At 40.7% G+C, this 19,901-nt stretch overlaps 1 protein-coding gene across 1 annotated transcript in view; it reads right to left on the minus strand.

The window, feature by feature from the left end:
- CMTM8 (CKLF like MARVEL transmembrane domain containing 8) overlaps positions 1-19,901 on the minus strand; it is a 58,876-nt gene that overhangs the window by 7,105 nt on the left and 31,870 nt on the right. Inside the window, exons 2-3 of the mRNA XM_006264251.4 lie at positions 7,976-8,149; positions 719-835 (exon numbers count right to left, since the gene is read on the minus strand). Of these exons, the coding sequence (XP_006264313.1) occupies positions 719-835; positions 7,976-8,149 (291 nt within the window). The remainder of the gene's footprint in view (positions 1-718; positions 836-7,975; positions 8,150-19,901) is intronic.

The raw sequence follows: 19,901 nt of genomic DNA on the forward strand, positions 1-19,901 counted from the left end.
GAAACTTGAACATCTTGTACAAGCTGCTGCCAAAAGCACTACTCATTGAGTGACCGGCCAGTATTTAGGAGATGTCAAGAATATGAGAACCTGAACACTCAGGAGGTGATAAGAAAGGAGGTCAGCCAGTTCCCAAGACAAGAGGTGTCAAGGCTTCCGTTTTGCTTACTGCATGAAACATCTGAAGCAGAAGGCAGGAATTGTATTGCATGTGGCAGAGCAGATTAGTGTAGCTTCAGCAGCCAGTCAAATTACAACTACTTTGCAGTCAATTAGGAGTTGATCCACAAAAGCAGAGTCTGTAATTTGGAGGTACCATAGCTGGTTAATGGGGTGATCCATGTGTCATTGGACTAGTGATTCTTGTTACTGACCTCAGTGGCTTTAGGATCGAGACCTAGATGATCACGAGTGTTTTGGATTTCCAAACAAACAGGAAGCTAATAGCCTCATTGTCAGAGGAGGCCAGTGATTTTGGGTGCCTGCCCAAAACACTGAGAGGGAATGATTTTCAGAAAGCACTGATCCCCCTTCTTCCTGGGTACTAGAAAAATTAGGTACTCAAAAATTATGAATCACTTTTGAAAACTTAGGCCAATAGCCAAGTTACACAATTATGAAACCTGAGACAAAATGTCTCAAGAAGTGTGTCTTTCCATTTTTTAATTCAACTTGTCACTCACAGAATAGTTGAAAAGTGATTATAATAAAAACTTACTGAAGAAGCTGCCCAGCTGTTGTAATTGTGGCTGTCTAGCTCTTTGGTCACCAAAGATGCATCTACAATGGCAGCAATAAGGTACAAAAAAAAGGCACTTCCATTAAAGCACAGACCCTATGCCAAGACAAGAGAAAAAAGGATTATAGTATTTGATATACAGTACATACTTCTATTTGCCATTCTCTACACCTATAGGTTTTCTCCTCAAATACATGTAGACATGATACAGGTCTAGAGGAAGCACATTTCTCAGTGGCCCTTATTTTTCTTTTAGTTTTGTTTTAGAACACTGGATATTAAATAGTACACAGTCAAATTTCACTTATCTTGATACAATTGTTGAGAAAAGGTCTTCTCTCTCCTGCATGACAGTAAATCCAGAATAAGCCAATGTAGTCTCTCTGGATTTCCAACAGCGAAAATAAAGGTAGAATCTGGCTTAGGGTTTATGGCCTTAATGTTTTAGGCAATAGGGCTACAATACCAAAACATCCTCCTTTTCTTAACTTAAATTCCTTTTTTAAATACACAGAAAGTTGTCAAAAAGAATCAAGTTGTGCTCAGAATGTTTTCATAGCTTTTTGCTTCTTCAATTTAGGAAAGGGAAGAAAGAATAATTCTTTCAATGAGGAGTATCCCTATCATGCATTCTGTAACCCCTTTTCTGCAATTAAAATTAGATCCCTTTTGGACTGTCTTTCTTCCACACTCCTAGATTGACTAGATGAGGGTCAAGGGCTGACAGTAGCCTAAGCACTTCCTTTCTTTCAAAAGCAGAACATGCCATATGCCAAAGAAACCACAAATCACTGATTCGCAAATCATGAGATACTATAAATGGGAAGTTAATCATAGAAGCATGGAAAGTTAGGGTTGGAGAGACCTCAGGAGGTCATCTAGTTCAGCATTTCTCAACCCATGGGTCATGTCCCAGAAGTGGGTTGCAAAATTATATCAAAAGGGTCATGAACAAACCTTTAAAGGAGAATCCATTATTAAAGAGAAAAACCCAGGACACGGTGGCTTTTCCCTTGCAGGCTGGCAGAGTTCCCCTCCTCCCCCATCACAGGATGGAGCCTGGGGGTAGTGGGTTGGGAGTGAGGGGCACTGGGTCAGAACTGGCTACTGATGTTTACAAATGGGACCTGGTACAAAAAAGGTTGAGAACCACTAATCTAGTCCACCCTCCCGCTCAAAGCAGGGCCAGCCCCAACTAGATCATCCCAGCCAAGCTTTGTCTAGCCAGGTCTTGAAAACTTCCAAGGATGGAGCTTCCGCCACCTCTCTGGGTAACCTGTTCCAATGTTTTACTACCCTCCTAGTGAGAAAATTCTTCCTAATATCTAACCTAAGTTTTCCTTGCTGCAGCTTGAGACCATCGCTCCTTGTTCAGTCATCTGGCACCACTGAGAACAGCCCAGCTCCATCCTTTTTTGCAGCCCACTTTAGGTGCTTGAAGGCTGGTATTAAATCCCCCCTTGGTCTTCTCTTTTTTAGACTAAATAAGCTGACTTCCCTTGGCCTATCCTCAGAAGTCAAGTTAAGATAGATCTCATATAACAAATACAAAGCATGACAGTGGTTATTGTTGGTCTGTGTGAGAGCGTGTGCATGAGAGAAACACTGAGAAGTGTGCGGGATATTGTTTTATAAATAACTTCAAGGTCCTTACCATTTAAACACTTAGTATTTCAAGAGCACTACTATAGGAAGGAAACACTTGTCTGAGGCTATGTACATTCAGAGCTCCCAGTAGCCACCAGGACTTCTGATAACAAACAACAGTTGTACCTGCTAAGTCACCAGAGCATGTGCACACTAGAAGGCTTCTCACAACTCCACTCCAGCAATCTAGCACAACAGCAGCAGTTGACTGAAGGCAGAGCAGTGACTTAAGCCTCCAGCTGCCTGTCGAGTACCAGCAGGATTCTTACTCCACCTCTGCTGAATGAAGTAACTGCCAGCAGAGGGGTTTGGAGCGTACAACCACTTGAAGTTTTACTGGCAGAACTAAAGTGTTAACTCAGCAAATAAACTTGACTTTAAAATGTAATTTTAAATAATATATGCTACATTCAAGTGGAACGTGTACAGAAGGTGCTCACGGCAGTCATTTTAAACTGACTGTATTATATATGTGCACACAGTTCCCAGTGACTTCACGCTATACATTGCCACTTAAAGTAATTATGACTATTATGCATCCTCAGCATGAGGTGGTTGTTAAGGTGCAAATCTACCCTGCCTTCTACCTGACTTTAGGCAAATATGGCTAACTACCTCTCAGTCAGGACCCACAAAAGCTACTACACTGAGTAATAGTCACAAGTTCATGACTGGAGCTCATGAGTCATTGCGCTCAGATGGAATCTCATGAAGTGGCTAATTTTCAAGTCTTCAAAGCTGGGCCTCTAGTTTTTTTGTTTTCCTCTAAAGGAACTCAATGACCCTAGAAAGCTGCAAATCCCTGCAATAGCTTGTCGTGTACAAAGGGAAGAAGAACATAATTTTAGTAAAGTGTTGCTTTGGGAGATAACACTTGGGGAAGAATGCAAGTTTATTGTGCCATTACTGCCAATGTATTATCCAAAACAAATGGTTCATGTTAAATTACCATTTGCTTTTTAAATCCAAATTTACCACACTTTAAAAGTTTCCATCCATTATCTTACCAAAAGAGCATATAATTTTAAAAGCAGGTAATTTTGGAGTATACATCTTTAGATTAATTTGCAAAGTAACTGCATCGTATATGGTTAGGTGATGCACTTAACTTGCAATAAGTAAAGCTATGAAAAAATAATCCAAACTGAATTTTGGGCATTGCATACACTGCATGTTTGGGCTAATTATCCTTTCAAGAAACCAGGGCAGGAAACAACTGCGAAACTGACCTTCAAGAGATGATTTTTGTGTAGAACAGGGATTGGGGGGGAGAAATCACAGAGAAAGGAATGGGTGCATCTTGTCTTCCTGAAGGGAGGCATTGATAACTTGTATGGACTACAGAACAAGTATTCTTTCCGATCAATTCACAGTGGCATGGGCCCGATTTACAAGTCATACATCAGTGCAAGCTAAGCTGGAATTCTGAATTTAGAGTTTAATTAGTACTTTTTCCTCTACCCTGTCATGATCTTGTATAATGTAAGGAGGTTGCCTTTTTTGGTCTAGATCTAAAAAAAATCTGCAAAGTGAGTTTATAATTCCTTACAGCAGATAATAGGCAAGTCCACAAATAAGGAAATGTGAAGGTACATCAGGTTTTCATAGATTCATAGACTGTAGAGTCGGAAGGGACCGCAATGGATCATTGTGTCCGACCCCCTGACCTTGGCAGGAAAGAGGACCAAGGTCATATGACCCCAGCCAGGTGACTATCTAGCCTCTTCTTGAAGACATCCAAGCTAGGTGAAAGCACCACCTCTCTTGGAAGCCCATTCCAGATCCTGGCCACCCTTACTGTGAAAATTTTCCTCCTAATATCTAACCTAAATCCACTCTCAACTAGTTTACACCCGTTATTCCTAGTCACTACCTGGAGCGCCCTAGTAAACAGCGCATCACCTATTCCATGTTGACCTCCCCTAACAAATTTATAGGCGGCCACAAGATCTCCCCTCAGCCGTCTCTTGTGAAGGCTGAAGAGATTCAGATCTCTCAACCTCCCCGCATATGGTCTTTCCCGAAGGTCACTAATCATGCGAGTGGCCTTCCTCTGGACCCTCTCCAGATTCCCCGTGTCTCTCTTGAAGTGTGGCACCCAAAACTGGACACAGTACTCCAACTGCAGCCTGACCAGTGCCGCATAGAGGGGGAGCATCACCTCCTTTGATCTATTAGTCATGCACCTGCTAATGCACGACAAGGTGTGATTGGCCTTGTTGATGGCCTTGTTACACTGCTGGCTCATATTCATCTTGGAGTCAACTATGACTCCAAGATCCCTCTCTGCCTCCGAGCTGCTGAGAAGGACGCTCCCCAACCTATAGGTGTGCTGGGGATTCCTCCTTCCCAGGTGGAGTACTTTACATTTATCTTTATTAAATTGCATCCTATTTCTCTCTGCCCATTGATCCAACTTGTCCAGGTCGGCCTGAATCTGCTCCCTGCCCTCTGGTGTACTAACTTTGCCCCATAACTTGGTATCATCAGCAAACTTGGAGAGGGTGCTCTACACATCCTTGTCGAAATCACTGATGAAAATATTTAATAATACCAGTCTGAGGACCGAACCCTGCGGGACCCCGCTGCCCAACTCCCTCCAGGCCGAGAAGGAACCATCCACCACCACTCACTGGGTGTGGTCCCTAAGCCAGTTGCCTACCCACCTGACTGTATAGGCATCCACTCCACAGTCTGCTAGCTTCCCAATGAAGATAGGGTGTGAGACTGTGTCGAAGGCCTTTCTAAAGTCCAGAAAGATGACATCAGCCTCAGCTCCCGTGTCCTGGCAGTGTGTAACCTGATCATAGAAGGCTACAAGGTTTCTCAGGCAGGATCTACCTGTGACAAATCTGTTCTGGTTTCCCCTCAGCATTGCTTCCCCTGCTGGGCCTGCACAAATGTGTTCTTTGATTATTTTCTCTAGCATTTTCCCAGGAAGAGAGGTAAGACTGACTGGCCTGAAGTTACCCGGCTCATCCCTTCTCCCTTTCTTGAAAATGGGCACCACGCTGGCCCTTCTCCAATCCTCAGGGACCTGGCTGGAGCACCACGAGTGTTCAAACAGCTGTGCCAGTGGCTCAGCTATGACACTGGCCAAGTCTTTCAGCAGCCGTGGATGGAGGTCATCCGAACCTGCTGACTTGTACCCATCCAGCTCCTCCAGGAGCTCCTTAACTATTTCAGAACTAACTGTAGGCAGACTGGTGCCATGTGGACATCTGTCAATGATCAAGGTGAGGGAGTTGGCTTGGTTGGTGCTTAGAAATACTGAAGTGAAGAACTCATTGAAGAGCTCTGCTTTTTTCCCCGCGTCAACCACCAACTGTCCTGATTTGTCCTGCAGGGGCCCTACGCTGCTCTGAGCTTTCCTTTTGCCCGCTATATACCTGAAGGACTTTTTATTGTCCTTGATTGTTGAAGCCAGCCTCAGCTCAAGCCCCGCCTTGGCCTGTCTAACTAATTCCCTGCAATAGCGTGCCAGGGAGATATATTCCTCCTTGGTGGCTGCCCCCTGCTTCCATTGCCTATACATCTCCTTCTTTGCCCCCAGACTCTTCTGGAGTTCCCTGCTCAGTCAAGGGGGCAAAAAAGCCCCCTTACCTCCCTTCCTACGTAATAGGATAGACTCCTTTTGAGCCCCAAGGATCACTCCCTTGAGATACCTCCAACCCTCCTGGACCCATTTGCTCTATATTCTTGAGTTGCATCCTCTCACTAACTAGCCTTCTAAGCTTGCTAAAGTTGGCCCTTCTGAAGTTCAACACCTTAGCCTGCACACAGTGTAAGAACCTCCACGAGTGGCTTGTTTTGGCTGTCTGCTGCTCCCAGCAGATATCTGGGTAGTTCAGATCTTCCATGACCACCACCTCCCTCGCTTGTGTGGCATCTCCTAGCTGTCTGGAGAATACATTGTTTAGCTCTTGATCCTGTTGAGGAGGCCTGTAGTAGACCCCCACAACCAAGTCCTTTTCCCCTGGACCCCCCTGGATCCTGACCCACAATGCCTCAGCGTTCCCCTCCTCCACCTCTGCCTTGACGGTGGAAGATGTATACTGCTCCTTAACATAGAGTGCTACCCCTGCCCACCTTTTTTCCCCACTCTGTCACACCTATACAACCTATACCCCTCAATGCCTACCGACCAGTCATGTGTAGAATCCCACCATGGTTGTTGACCATACAGACTAGTGCCACCGATTGGCAGGTGCCACCTTACCAGATTCTGCTGCTTATTGATATAACATTCAAAACTATATTCAAAATCATGAGGTGCCTTACTTTTAAAGATAGAAGGGTTTTTTAAAATTACAACAAACATATCAAGATACATTACTACTGTAATCAAAATAATGCAGTACTTCAGTAACCATACTACAGTTTTAACAGCAACTGGTGGTCATGATAATTGAAAACTAAAAAGAAATTTGAATATAATCCTGGTTTCTTGCATCAGGATTATGATAGTTGACTAACTGATATGTCAGCAAAACAGTCAGAGTTTTAGTTAAACAGCCAAAGCACACCATATACAAATTACAAGTCACTTGTCATGAAAGATATTCAAGTATTTTTTATTTTACAACAACAGTAATTCAAAACAAGTTAATAATCTTCAAATAATTGTTTAAACCCCTTTAAAAAAAATCAATACTCTATTATATTAGATATATGCAAAGCCACATTTGTGATAATTCATGGAAGAGTCATGGTGAATAGCAGGCTAGCTAAGGTGACAAAAATTTTAAAACTTATTTCCCTTACTAAAAGTGTCTTTGTCATGGAAGTCATGTCTATAACAAATCCACTGCCTTAAATTATTGCTACTAGGGGTTGTTCAAACTATAAACCTTGAATCTGGATTTCAGCCACTCATGAATTTCATCTACATTCAGACATTTCTCTACTTGCCCAAAATTTAGTGCAAGCAAGGCAAACAACTGATATAAAGGATGACATGAAAGAACGGTCAGCAAATTAAAATGTTATATATGTGCGACACTAAATGCTGTAACATGTCCCCTCCTTTTGTGGTCAGGATGTTTATAATGGTTTAAGAATGTCACTGAATCCACTTTTCCTTTAGTTGAAGTAGAAGAGGATCTGCTTTTAGATCCAGAGATCTCTAGTTTATCCCTCTAGATGACTCTGCTCTGGGCCTTTACTGCTTGAACTAAAAAGCCAGGGCAACAGACTCCGATTCCTATATAGGGCTACTCATCACTTTGTTAGCATGACTTTCTGTTAGACTAGCAAATTAATTTCTCTCTCACCATTTTGATTTGAAGAATGGATGCTACAGCTTGAAAATAGGAGACATACAAACTAAACAGGTTTTCAATTATACTGACCCTCCTTAATATACTGGATGTGGGAAGAGGTGATCTGCAACAGATCAAGTTTGAGATGAATTATTTTATAACAACCAGGGCCCAGGGATATGGATAGATGCTCAGCAGAAATAAGGATTAAACACATTAAAGGTTCCTTAATTACAATTAGGGAGTGCATTGGTGTTTTGCTTTCTCCAGTGTCCCAAATAGAGTATAATCAAAAAAGCCCCCCAAAATAAAGACTGTGCATACTTACCACTGTGGTCCATGGCACCTGGGGGATCCTGGTATAAGTCATTGTCATATAGATGATTAAAAAGAAGACAGTGAGAACCCAGTAAAACACAGCTACAAACATCACCCAGCCAAAGGCTGGATATAGGAAATATTCTGTTCCAGCAATCAGTGTCCAGACCAGTAAACCTAGCACCTGTAGGGAATGTGTAGAGGAAAAAAAGAATGTCATATAGATTCATCATACAAACAAAATAGGGTTGAAATATCCAGCTTTACAAAGTGTCCATTATGGATATGTTAGTGAACAATATATATAGTGCAAGAGAGCCACCACTCTGTTTATGAAAAAACAAGAGATTCTAATTAGAGGGATGCACCCAGACACCTGTAACTGCATAAGGAAATATGATTCTGTAGCTATTGAAGATATAGCTCGTTTCTTTTTAAAAACCCCTATCCAGTGAAACTGGGGAATGGGTGAAGGAGGTAGAAAAATGGATCATAGTTAAACTCACTCTTGGCAAATAATTAAAATAATGCAAATGGATTAAAGTTCTCAGTTAGCTATTGGTGAGTGTCAAACGATTAAGTAGGTCGATGTCGAATATTAGCCAGAATAGGGAAAGTTAGATAAACAGATCTAGCTGCATCTCCTATTATTGCTGTGCAGAGAGATTACTGCAGTAATCTAGACTAACCTTTTAAGCAGTCTGGGTTTTAGAGCTGGGTTTACAAGGTCAGTCTAGATGACTAGTTCACTAATTCTATTAGTTCTAAAAGTGTCATGGTGAAGATAAGCGTGTTTGACTACTTGCTTATTAGCTATTGTGCATCAAAGCACATTTAACTATTTTAGCAATATTAGTGAACTGATGTTTCTTGGACCATGATGCTTTAATTGCATATAAATTTACAAGCTACCCATAATATATAAAACAAACGTCAGTTATAAGTTTTAGAAATTGTCCATATATTTTATATATATAACAAAAACAAAACGGCATTAGAGCAAAATAGATGCTTTAAACCTTTCAATAACTGCCTTCAATGGGCTCAGTTTTGGATCTAAATGTCTTATATTTGAATGAGAATTAATCCCTTCCCACCCTCTAGAGCAGTGTTTCTCAATCAGGTGCTGCAGTACCCTGGTGTACCTTAAGATCCTTTCAGGGGTATCACAAGGTGACATGCAATGTTAGCACTGTTAGGTATTCAGAACATGATTCACCAGATAAACCCAGAGATTTCAAGCAGGAATCCATACTATTAAAAATATTCTGGCCTGTTGTGGTCTGAGTTCTTTGCAAAAGCAGAATTGCTCTATCATTATTCTGTAGTAAAACAAAATTAATAAAAATGAATAGGTGGCATCTTCCAAAAGGTACCTTGAGTCTATAAAGGCTAAAAATTACTACTCTGGAGTCTAGACTCTACTGCAAGTTACCCAATAGTGAGAGATGGAACAAGAACACTATAAAAAGATAATATAGGTTTTCACAATTGGGAAAAAATAACCAGGAAGTTTTGCTACAGCTCCATGAACATCCAGTATGATGCTGCTCCCATATAATTTAATAGTTAAGCTCCTATTGACTTCCTTGGTGCAGGATTGAGCCCATAATCATCATTAAACCTCTCAACATCATGCGGTCTTAAGGTAAAATTGTCAAACAAAAGATCACTGTAATACAGGCATCTATAGAGGCCCATTGACCTGAAACACACAAGCCTGCTTAAAAGCACTAGTCTACTAATTTTCAAATATTTTCTGCCTAATATTAACTTATCCAAGCTAGACTCATTGTTTCAGTCTCTCTTTGTACTATTGTTACATATGCTTGATGAATTCTTACTGTGTTTTATGTTAATTTCATGTGCTTGCTTAATCAAAAGATAGAAAGAGTAATACTTGATAGAAATTCTGTGTTTAGCAGTTGTATTCTCATTCTTAAATAAGCCAGTCCTGAAACATGTCCTTCAAGGATCTAACAAACTGTGTTCATACCACTGGAGGTCAGTATTGCCACACAGAAACCTTTCAAAGCTTCTCATTTATCCTTAAGTTTTGTTTTGTTTTTAAATATACATTCTGTTAAAATACCCCCCCCCAATTAAGCATCAGTTTCAGACAGTTCATTATGTTTTTAATTCTGACAGAATTTTGCATGTAGCAGCAATTCAATCATTAAATGTATCTAATTGTGTAAACTACCTATTGAGTAGATCAACAACAAGTTACTGCAGTAACCACCTTAAATTAAAAGGCCTCTGATCACATTATAAAATAATCTTTCTTGGAATACAAACCTGCTATTATATGCATCCACTTTAGTCCAAAGTTATCATCTATCAATCATATCAAGAAACAAGTCTAACAAGTAATTGTTTGAGCCTGCTTTAACTGAGCTCTGACTATTAGGTGCAACACATCAAGAGCATGATGGCTTTTAAGCCTTTTTTTTTTTTTTTTTTAAAGTAAAATAGACACTGTTCTTTGTCCTAATAAAAAAATAAAAATTAAAAAAAAACAACATCTCAAATTTTCTAGCACCAAATTCAATATACAGGACACAGCTATAATGGCACCTTTATTTATTCATAAAGTTTCCATCAAACGGTTTCTAGGATGGTTAAAAAAAGTAAAACCAGAAAAAAAATTTTTTTTTTAAAGGAAAGTGTTCAGGTTAGAGAGAATGGCATAAAATTAACACTCACAAAATATACTTAGCAAAACATATTAGAGTTAGCTTTATATTCTGGCTGCCCATTACTTTTTCAGAAATATTCTTAATAGACATTATTCATCTTCCTCTCTCAGAAGCATGCATTTTCCAACACTCATCTAGCTTTACGCTTTCCAAAGAATGAATTTTTAATAATCACTAGCAAAGCAATTTATCTAGGATGTAATTAAGATGCACAACAGATGCTGTTCCAGGAAACTTATCAGATTTATACTGTAACTTGTTTTTTTGTTCATATTCATCATATCTTTGATAGGTAATGTGTATTCGCCATTTTCAGTTACACCCAGACTCTTACTACGTATTTATGAGAGCTGACAGATTTCAAAATAATATTTCAGATTTCTTGATTAAAACTGAAAAGGTCAGACCAACTCAATATAGTGTGAATCATCAACCATGAGTTAACTAACATAAAAGTTAGGTTTACTGCATGGGTAAGCGAGTACTCTATCTACAAAACATCTAAGTCATCAAAACAGCACAGACATCCAAGGTATAGACTAGATAAAACAAGCCTTTCATTATTAGCTTGTCTTCTCATTGAGTTCAGCAGGCTAACTAGGGTGATAGTTTCCAGTATTGTGGAGCTGTCTTATAATATTCCCATTGTCATTTGCATTGGGACACTTGTTCTCTTTCAGTGGCTTAGTAGAAACTGGGTGGCACTAATGCATCTACAAGTGCACAGAATGCTACTCTGACTCTTCCTGCAGACCTGCTAATAAAGCTCTCATCTATGAAGAGATGAGCTGTATTCAAACCCCATCCCTTGCAGGTCAAGAGCTCAGAATTTGACAAATAACCAATCGCCACACAATACCATAAAGCAGAGGATAGTATTCATATTGCCTAGGGAATCTTCTCATGTGACTTAATTCAGTGCCTATAGAATAATATATGAATAGTTGCAGCTCTTGCTCAGCAAGAGACTGAAACATACTTTTCTCAAGGATTGAAGGAGTGTAAGTGTTTCATTATGACCAGTACCTGGAGTGTATTCATGTTGGCTAAATATTTCCTTTTGATTTAGGATCATGTCAATATAGAAAATATAGTAGAGAAGAGACTTACTGTATTTCATGGTACATAAGGCAAAGTTTGAAGCCAAAATAATTTACCCTTAAATTTCCACCTTGACTTATACACTGTATCAGTGCTTTGAAATAAAAAACTATTGTGTTTCCAAGTTCATTTGTCTTCAGCCAGACCCCGCGCCGGCACTCTGCCGCACCCAATCCATGGGGAAATGGTGTGCTGGTGTCTAGGGGCCCAGTGCTGACTGAGGCCAGGCCAGGCTTCTGCCTCCCCTCTGCCCTGCCTGATACCCCAAATCCAGGCTAGGCTCCCAAATCCCACACCTGTCAAGTCTGGCCCGGGGATACTTATTTATGGCTCGATGGCTGTCCCTTGGGTATATCTTGGCCAGTGGGGTGGAGCCACTGCACAATGATGCAGGAGCCACAGAGCCAGGAGCACTGGGGCACAGAGAATAGCAGCCACAAGCAGCACTTGCTGGGCAGGAGCCACTTGCAGCCCCCTATGCTGAGCTCCGCTGCTGTCTGCCTGGCTGCAGCTCATAGGCTCTGGCCACAATGGACACACATTTATAAAAAAGGTACCAGGACAAGGTGACAGCCGAGTTCAAGCACCTGATGCCTCCCCTAGAGGTGGCTCTGGCGAGGTGGGGTTGACTCATACACCAGATCTACAAAAATCCTGACTTTTTTGATCAGATGTATGGGGTTAACTTATACACCACATACACCTGTACACTGTAAAATATGGTATTTATAATGCTAGGAACCACAGTAGGATCCTGCTACAAGAGTCTGAAGAAAGTTAGCAAAATTAAAAACAAAGAAATGAATGGATGCAAGAGCTAGTCACAGAGGATACTGGGTTTTAAATTTTGCCAATTTGTTCTTGTTTTGCCAGTTTTAATGTGATGTAGGAATTTTGCTCTGAAATACACTAGAAGTTTAGGTATTTTCCATCAATGTTTACTACGGTTAGGGAGCGTCCTTCTCAGCAGCTTGGAGGCAGAGAAGGATCTTGGAGTCATAACTGACTCCAAGATGAACATGAGCCAGCAGTGTAACGAGGCCATCAACAGGGCCAATCGCACCTTGTCGCGCATTAGCAGGTGCATGACTAACAGAACAAAGGAGGTGATGCTCCCCCTTTATGCGGCACTGGTCAGGCCACAGTTGGAGTACTGTGTCCAGTTTTGGGCGCCACACTTCAAGAGGGATACAGGGAATCTCAAGAGGGTGCAGAGGAGGGCCACTCGCATGATTAGTGGCCTTCGTGATAGACCCTACGGGGGGAGGTTGAGAGAGCTGAATCTCTTCAGCCTTCACAAGAGACGGCTGAGGAGAGATATTGGGCTGCCTATAAATTTATTAGGGGAGGTCAACGGGGAATAGGGGAAGTGCTGTCTACTAAGGCGCCCCAGGTAGTGACTAGGAATAACAGGTGTAAACTAGTTGAGAGTGGATTTAGGTTAGATATTAGGAAGAAATTTTTCACAGTAAGGGTGGCCAGGATCTGGAATGGGCTTCCAAGAGAGGTGGTGCTATCACCTAGCTTGGAGGTCTTCAAGAGGAGGCTAGACAGTCACCTGGCTGGGGTCATCTGACCTCGGTCCTCTTTCCTGCCAGGGGCAGGGGGTCGGACACGATGATCCATTGCGGTCCCTTCCGACTCTACAATCTATGAATCTAAGGTATGGGATTTTACATATAGGCTCACTGTTAAGATTTGGCTGTTAGTTGATGGGTACCTATGCTATTTGAATGCATTAATATATAAATTATATTAATAGTACATATTTCAGAAGCTGGCAGATACTCCAAGGAGGCAATAGCTTGGTCACAAAGATCAATATTTCTAAACTTGGATCCATAAAATTAGACATCTACATATATATTTGCACCTTTAAATAAGTGGCCTAATATGCAGTACTGACTCCATCTGAATTCTGACAGAGTTGAGATGCTAAGAGAAATCAGATATTTAAAAACCTCGGTATGAACATTTCAGCTAAGCAGTTTTATTTTTTTAAAGGAAGGTTTGAGAAATGCTGGGTGTAACAGTTGAGTTATGAGTGACAATCAGAAACTAAAGTAAGTATAAATTGGAACCTGCATGGCCAAAACTTTGCTTTAAACTTAAAATGCAGGATTGAAAGCATGCAAAACTTTCAGAACGGAAAACTATTTCTAAAAAACAAGAAGAGCATTTTATGAATGTGGCATCCTTGAACTATTGGGCAAGAACCACATATGCAAAATTTTGTAATGCTCACAATACAGATGGCATTTTTTTTTCCTTCACAAACGTTTGGATGGGTATTTAAAGCTGTTCAGCCATCCCTTAAAAAGGAGAAGATAAAAAGATACTTGTTATGGCAGAACCAATTAAAAAAAAATCTAAACTGCAACATAGTTGATATGCTTGCCTGAAATTATTCACATTTTTCATCCCAGGGGTGAGTCTATGGAAGCAGCTAAGGGCTCCCACATGCATGAGCACTGTAGGATTTACACAGGGCTGCCAAGGACATGGATGGAAGTAACAATAGAAAGGCCTGGAAGTGTTTTATAAGGCCTGTGCATTTGGAGTGGTGTTTGCTTCATGTGGTCACACGTGTGTGAGGGATCTTGGAAACCAGCAGGATCCAATAGTGAGGAAGTGAAGGGGTCTCTTTCCCAAGACAAATTCCAGAGGTGTAACAGATAGTTTCTATGCCCCAAGACCACTTTCTGGGACCTGCTTTCCTTTGATTTCTTCCTCTTGGGTCTGTTCAGTCTCAGAAGCTCTGCATCATGAGGATAGAAGGGAAAATATCATCCTGGTTGCCCTGGAGCTCCCTAATTTCATGTTTGTGGCCCTTGCAGAGGGAAAGCTGGAGATTCTGTAGTTTACTGGGACATTAACATAGTGAGTAAAGATTCATGGAGTCTGGAGCAGACTATTCCTGAATGTTTAGGGACTTCTATTTCTTGTTACCAAATGGGCCACAACCTAGGTATAATTGGGTGCATCTGATATGACTGAAAAGTCCCGTTGCAGTTAACATTCACATAGTGGACAACTCAGAGATTCACAGTACAGGATTATGTATCAAAATTTGTAGGTACTATCACTCAAAAAAATTATTTTCTGTATCTTCCATAATGGAAAGAATACCAGAAAAGTTGTTCATGTACTTTGGGTGGTACATAGGCAGGTAGGCATGCGTGTAAGTTGCCAGATACTATAACTTTTTTTTCCTTGCAAATCCATGATAGAGTTGAGATACTTGAAGTTATTTAAAAAACATACCCAAGAAGCAAATGTAAGAGTTTTTGTGATTATTTTCTAGTAAATGGAGAACCGGAAATGGTTCTCTAGTCTACAGAACTACAGAAAATGACTACTTGTTTAACCACAAGAGGGAGTACAATCATTGTGTTTTTGCTTTAAAAACATACATTAAGGAACATTTTAGATTATTGGAGAAAGAGTGATCATTTCTCTCTCAAAAGAAACACTGTGTTTAACAGCAGAATTACCTAGAAAAGATGTAGAAACAATTCTTAGAATGCCAGAATATTAAGTGGCAATTTACATGTCATACTAACCATACAAAATTGAAAGGACAAATCTAAAAGCATATGCTTTTACAGGTGTTATACTAACATGTTAGAGAAATGTATCAATATTACTTCAGTAATGTGACTTGCTTGTTTGTTGTGCAAAAGCATATTAAAAAGAAATCAAGAGTTTAAGACACATTTAAACTACTCTAAATTATTACTATTTATTGCTTGACTTCTAAATCAGCACTTTTAAATAAAACACATTACATATATATTTATTTCAAGATAAAATGCAGAGAAAGCTTGCAAGTGCTAGATAAATGAATCAAATATCAATCTAGACTCTAGAGCATGATCAAGTCATTTTCTTAGTTTAATTCTGAAAGGCCTTTTCTCTAAGTGCCATAAAAATAAGGTGATAAAACAGATTACAATCTACCTTCTGGAACTGGAAGGACACATTGAGCTTTCACCTTTACTGGAACCACATTAAAGAGTACCAAATTAAAGATGTCGGGAAAAGATCCCATTTAGCTTCAAGATGAAGTATGTAGGATTCAAGGGCTATATTAATTTATATTTTATTAATCTAGGTGATGCTGTCTCTTAGCCTATCCTGTTCTGACTCTCTCGCAAATCAATTTATTTTGAAATGTGAAATTCAATACAAGTACTTATATACACCCACCTCCCACAATGAATCATTCGTTGTTCACTGGCCACCCAGGATTCATCACCATCCTGAAGCATCCACTTTTGCTAAAGGTAGGTTCTCACACCAGTTTTCAACAATGGGAAAATCTTGCATGGCTACTTAGCAATTTGTTTGTCCTCTTGGTGAAACATTCCTCCAAAGAAAAAGTAATACTTCTACATATGGAGAGTCATTTCAGTTACAGATAGTACTGCTAAGTGTCCACCCCTAAGGCAAGCAAACATCACTTGCCATAGGTTATAATTTTCTTAAGACAAAGAACTCATCTTTTTTACAAGGCTCAAGGCTGTAGGTCAGAGCATGATGCATCCTTGCCTCTTCAGGCTGGTCTAATGGTTGCAGCAACATGTTACTTGGGGTAACCAGAGAAGGATTTTATTATTAATATATTCTAAATCTGAATCACCTCTTAATTAGAAAAGGTCTCTCTCAAAATATATCCTTAAAAACAGGAACAGAGTGTTATAAAAACCAATCTTGTACTTTGGTGGGATTTCTATAAATTAAACTAAAAATAAAACATTCCAAGTAAATATTGTGCCTTTAAATAAGGAACTGGGAACAAGGAACCTACTTCAGCCTGCTGCAGCTTCCTGTATGCTTGTAACTTTCCTATTGCACTGTGTAAATAATAGCAGTACTTTGTGAAAACCTGAACAAGATTTACTTGGGATATTTGCAATGTTAAGTGATCCTAAATAAAATGCAATCTTCCTCTTAGAGTTGGTCTTTAATGCAGTTTTCATCATAAACACATACCACTGGAAACAAAAAGTATTTATATTCTTAAAGGAGATTATATCTTCACTGCACAGTTGACCAGGACTTTTACCTAGATTATATCCCAATGCACTTTAACCCCAGCCTACTAGTTTGTCCATCTGAGGGAATTAGCCTTTAACTTGCATGCTTTCAATTGAGAAGTAGAAACTGAATAATTTTAGTTGGAAGTGTCCTCCAATGTCCTTCCTACAATTGCCCCAAAAGGACAGACAAGTTCTGCAAGTTAACACAGCTGACTGGGAAAGAATCCTAAAGCTTGTTCACAACACAAGCTTATGACACACCACACAGCAGAGCCCTTAAGCATAAAATGACCCACATGTGCTTCTTCCTCAGCTGAAAGCAGGGAAGCAGTGTCTGTGCAGCACTGCAGAGAATCATCAATTTATATTTTACAAATCTAGGTGATGCAGTTTCCAGCCTATCCATTTCTATTCTCTCACACAAATCAATTTATTTCAAAATGTGAAATTTAATTCCAGACTGTACTTCAAAAATACATACTTCAACCCTGACATGGATCAGTTCTTCCTCACTAGCCACTCAGGATTAATTAACATCCAGAAGCATTCAGTTTGCTAATGGCACGGTCTCTCATAACTTTCTGCAACAGCAAAATCTTGAGTGGCTACTTAGCAATGTAGCCAAATGAGCATAGAAAACCTGCCTCTTGGTTTGGAAGGTAACATGCACAGAGTAGTGCAATATATTTGAGGGCATCACTTCCTGAAATAATATGTCTGCAGCACAGATGTGCCTCTAGCATAGGGGCAGGCAGTTATTTTGAAAGGAGGGCCACTTAATGAGTTTTGGTGAGCTGTCAAGGGCCATACACAAAACCTTTCAGAAAATATTTTAACAAATTAGATAAAAAAAAAATTGGATAATAAAATTAATGTTATAATAGATGTTTTTATTTTAAAGAAACATTTTTGTCCTGATTTATGTTCATTTGAGTAGTGTATACAGAGACAATTATATAATAGCTCAAAATAAAATCTAACTCTTGTATATTGTGTGGGGGGTGGGTGTACGAGTGTGTGTGGGGGGGGGAGGGGTGTGGGGTGGCTACTCATGTGCTAGGTCCTGGGAACCAACTGGGGGTGGAGAGGGAGGGAAGACAGGGGGCACGTGTGGCAAAGCTCACCTCGGCAGTGCAGGTACATTCTGTTCCCACCCCCCATCTGGGCCACACCTGCCCCAGCAGTGCTCCATACGGGGCCAAGTGCCACCCACTCTCCCCTGGGGCAGCCCACACCATGCTCCTACCGGTCCCACTGCCAGTACTGCCCGTGTGTACAACTTCCCAACGGGGCTGCTTCTGGTGTGGCTGGCAGGTGCCCAGGTACTGCTTGGCTCCCCTTGCCTTCAGCAGCTATTCCTGCTGCATGACTCCAGGATGACAGGGGTGGGGAAAAGAACCTGCAGCTGGGTGGCTCCTGCCCCAGTGTGCAGGGAGCCAGCTCTAGCTTTCAGGTGTCTTGCACCTGCTCGGCCTGCCCGGTGCAATGAACAGCCACCTGCAGGCAGCTGAGTGGGTGGAAGGGGCCAGGAACTAGAGCTGAAGGGCTCCACACAATGGAGCAGGAACTGCCTGACTGAAGCTTCCCCCAACCCTGAGTGGTGCAGCAGGTGCAGAAGCAGGAGCCACTGGAGGTGGGAATGGGGAGTAGCTCCCAGGCTGCTGCAGCTGCACTAGGAGCAGACCCACTGGAAAGCTGTGCATACTGGCTGGAGCCGGGGTGTTAAGGGAAGTGGGCAGGAGCATGGTGCAGACTGCCTCAGGTGGCAGCAGGCAGGGCTCAGCCCCATGCAGACAGACATCAAGCCACTGATGACTACTTGTTTAGCATGATGATCCAACTAGTTATGTATCCACCCTATGGGACTTTCTCTCATCTAATCTGTATTTTCTTACCTTGTTAATGGAGGTGCGACAGACAGACAGACAGACAGACATCCCATCCACTGCTTTGCTTGCAAGCCTTGTAGAGGTCCATGTAGGAATGCTCACACCTGGGCTAGACTAACTTGAATGTTCATAATCAGGTGTCAGTGTATGAAGGTTAACTACAGTGAAGACATAACCTTTATCTGGGTGCCAAAAACAATACACAGTTCTCATTGGTAACTACTGGGAAAATCATATTCTAATACTATACCATAACTACCTAGGCTTCTCACAAGATGAAACCCATTTGAAAGCCTTTCCAAGACACTATGTAAATGTCTACTGCATACCATTTGGTGGGAAAAACAGTAATTTAGGAATTTATTTCTGATAAGATTAGGAGTTGCAAAACTGGTGTTGCACATGCAAAATCCAACTCTATCTCCAACAATTATAATATGTCATAATTTCTTGATACCTGCCCTGCTTTGATCTATGGACTTCTTATAAAATAAGTGACTCATAAGCATATTCTTGCACTTATTTCTGCTGTCACATAACACACTTGTACTAATGTATAAATCAGACTATTAAGTGGCTTGCTATCCATCAGTAGTGGTAGAAGATAAATTTTGGGAGGGTTAGGAAGCTACTATTTATTCTGTTGCATATCCCCAGCCCAAAACTTCTTGCTTCAGTTATGAAGACAACAAATAGGGAACCAATAAAACTGGAGCCAAGACCAGTAATACAAAGAAAGAGTCAAGAGGTTAAGTTAGAGAAACAATTTTTTTTAATGGAAAATGTAGTCTTTCCTTAGTGTCCATGCAAATTGTGACATACCTATCCAGACAATGAGTTTGTTTCATGATAGGCTTACTACAGAGTATCTTTGAAGAAAAATAAAAAAGAGGACAAGACAAGCAGGATAAAGGGGGCAACCAGGTGGAATACTGAACTTGTATGAATAATTTGGAATCACTCAGGAAACTATAAACAGTGCTTTGCTGTGAGTTTCTGGTTTCTATTGGTCTTCCCTCTCACAAGAGATCTCAGCAATTGAGTACTGGATGTTAAAGGTGCTGGTATGAAGGACTACAACACACCTATTTAAATTTAATGCTTGAGACAACATAACCTCTTTTATATTTGGGACAGCCATTCTAAATAATTTGTATCTAAAGTGGAACTGTGAGATGTATTACGTGAAACAGAGAGACAACTTG

This window comes from Alligator mississippiensis, chromosome 5 (assembly GCF_030867095.1).
Source record: "Alligator mississippiensis isolate rAllMis1 chromosome 5, rAllMis1, whole genome shotgun sequence".
NCBI lineage: Eukaryota > Metazoa > Chordata > Crocodylia > Alligatoridae > Alligator > Alligator mississippiensis.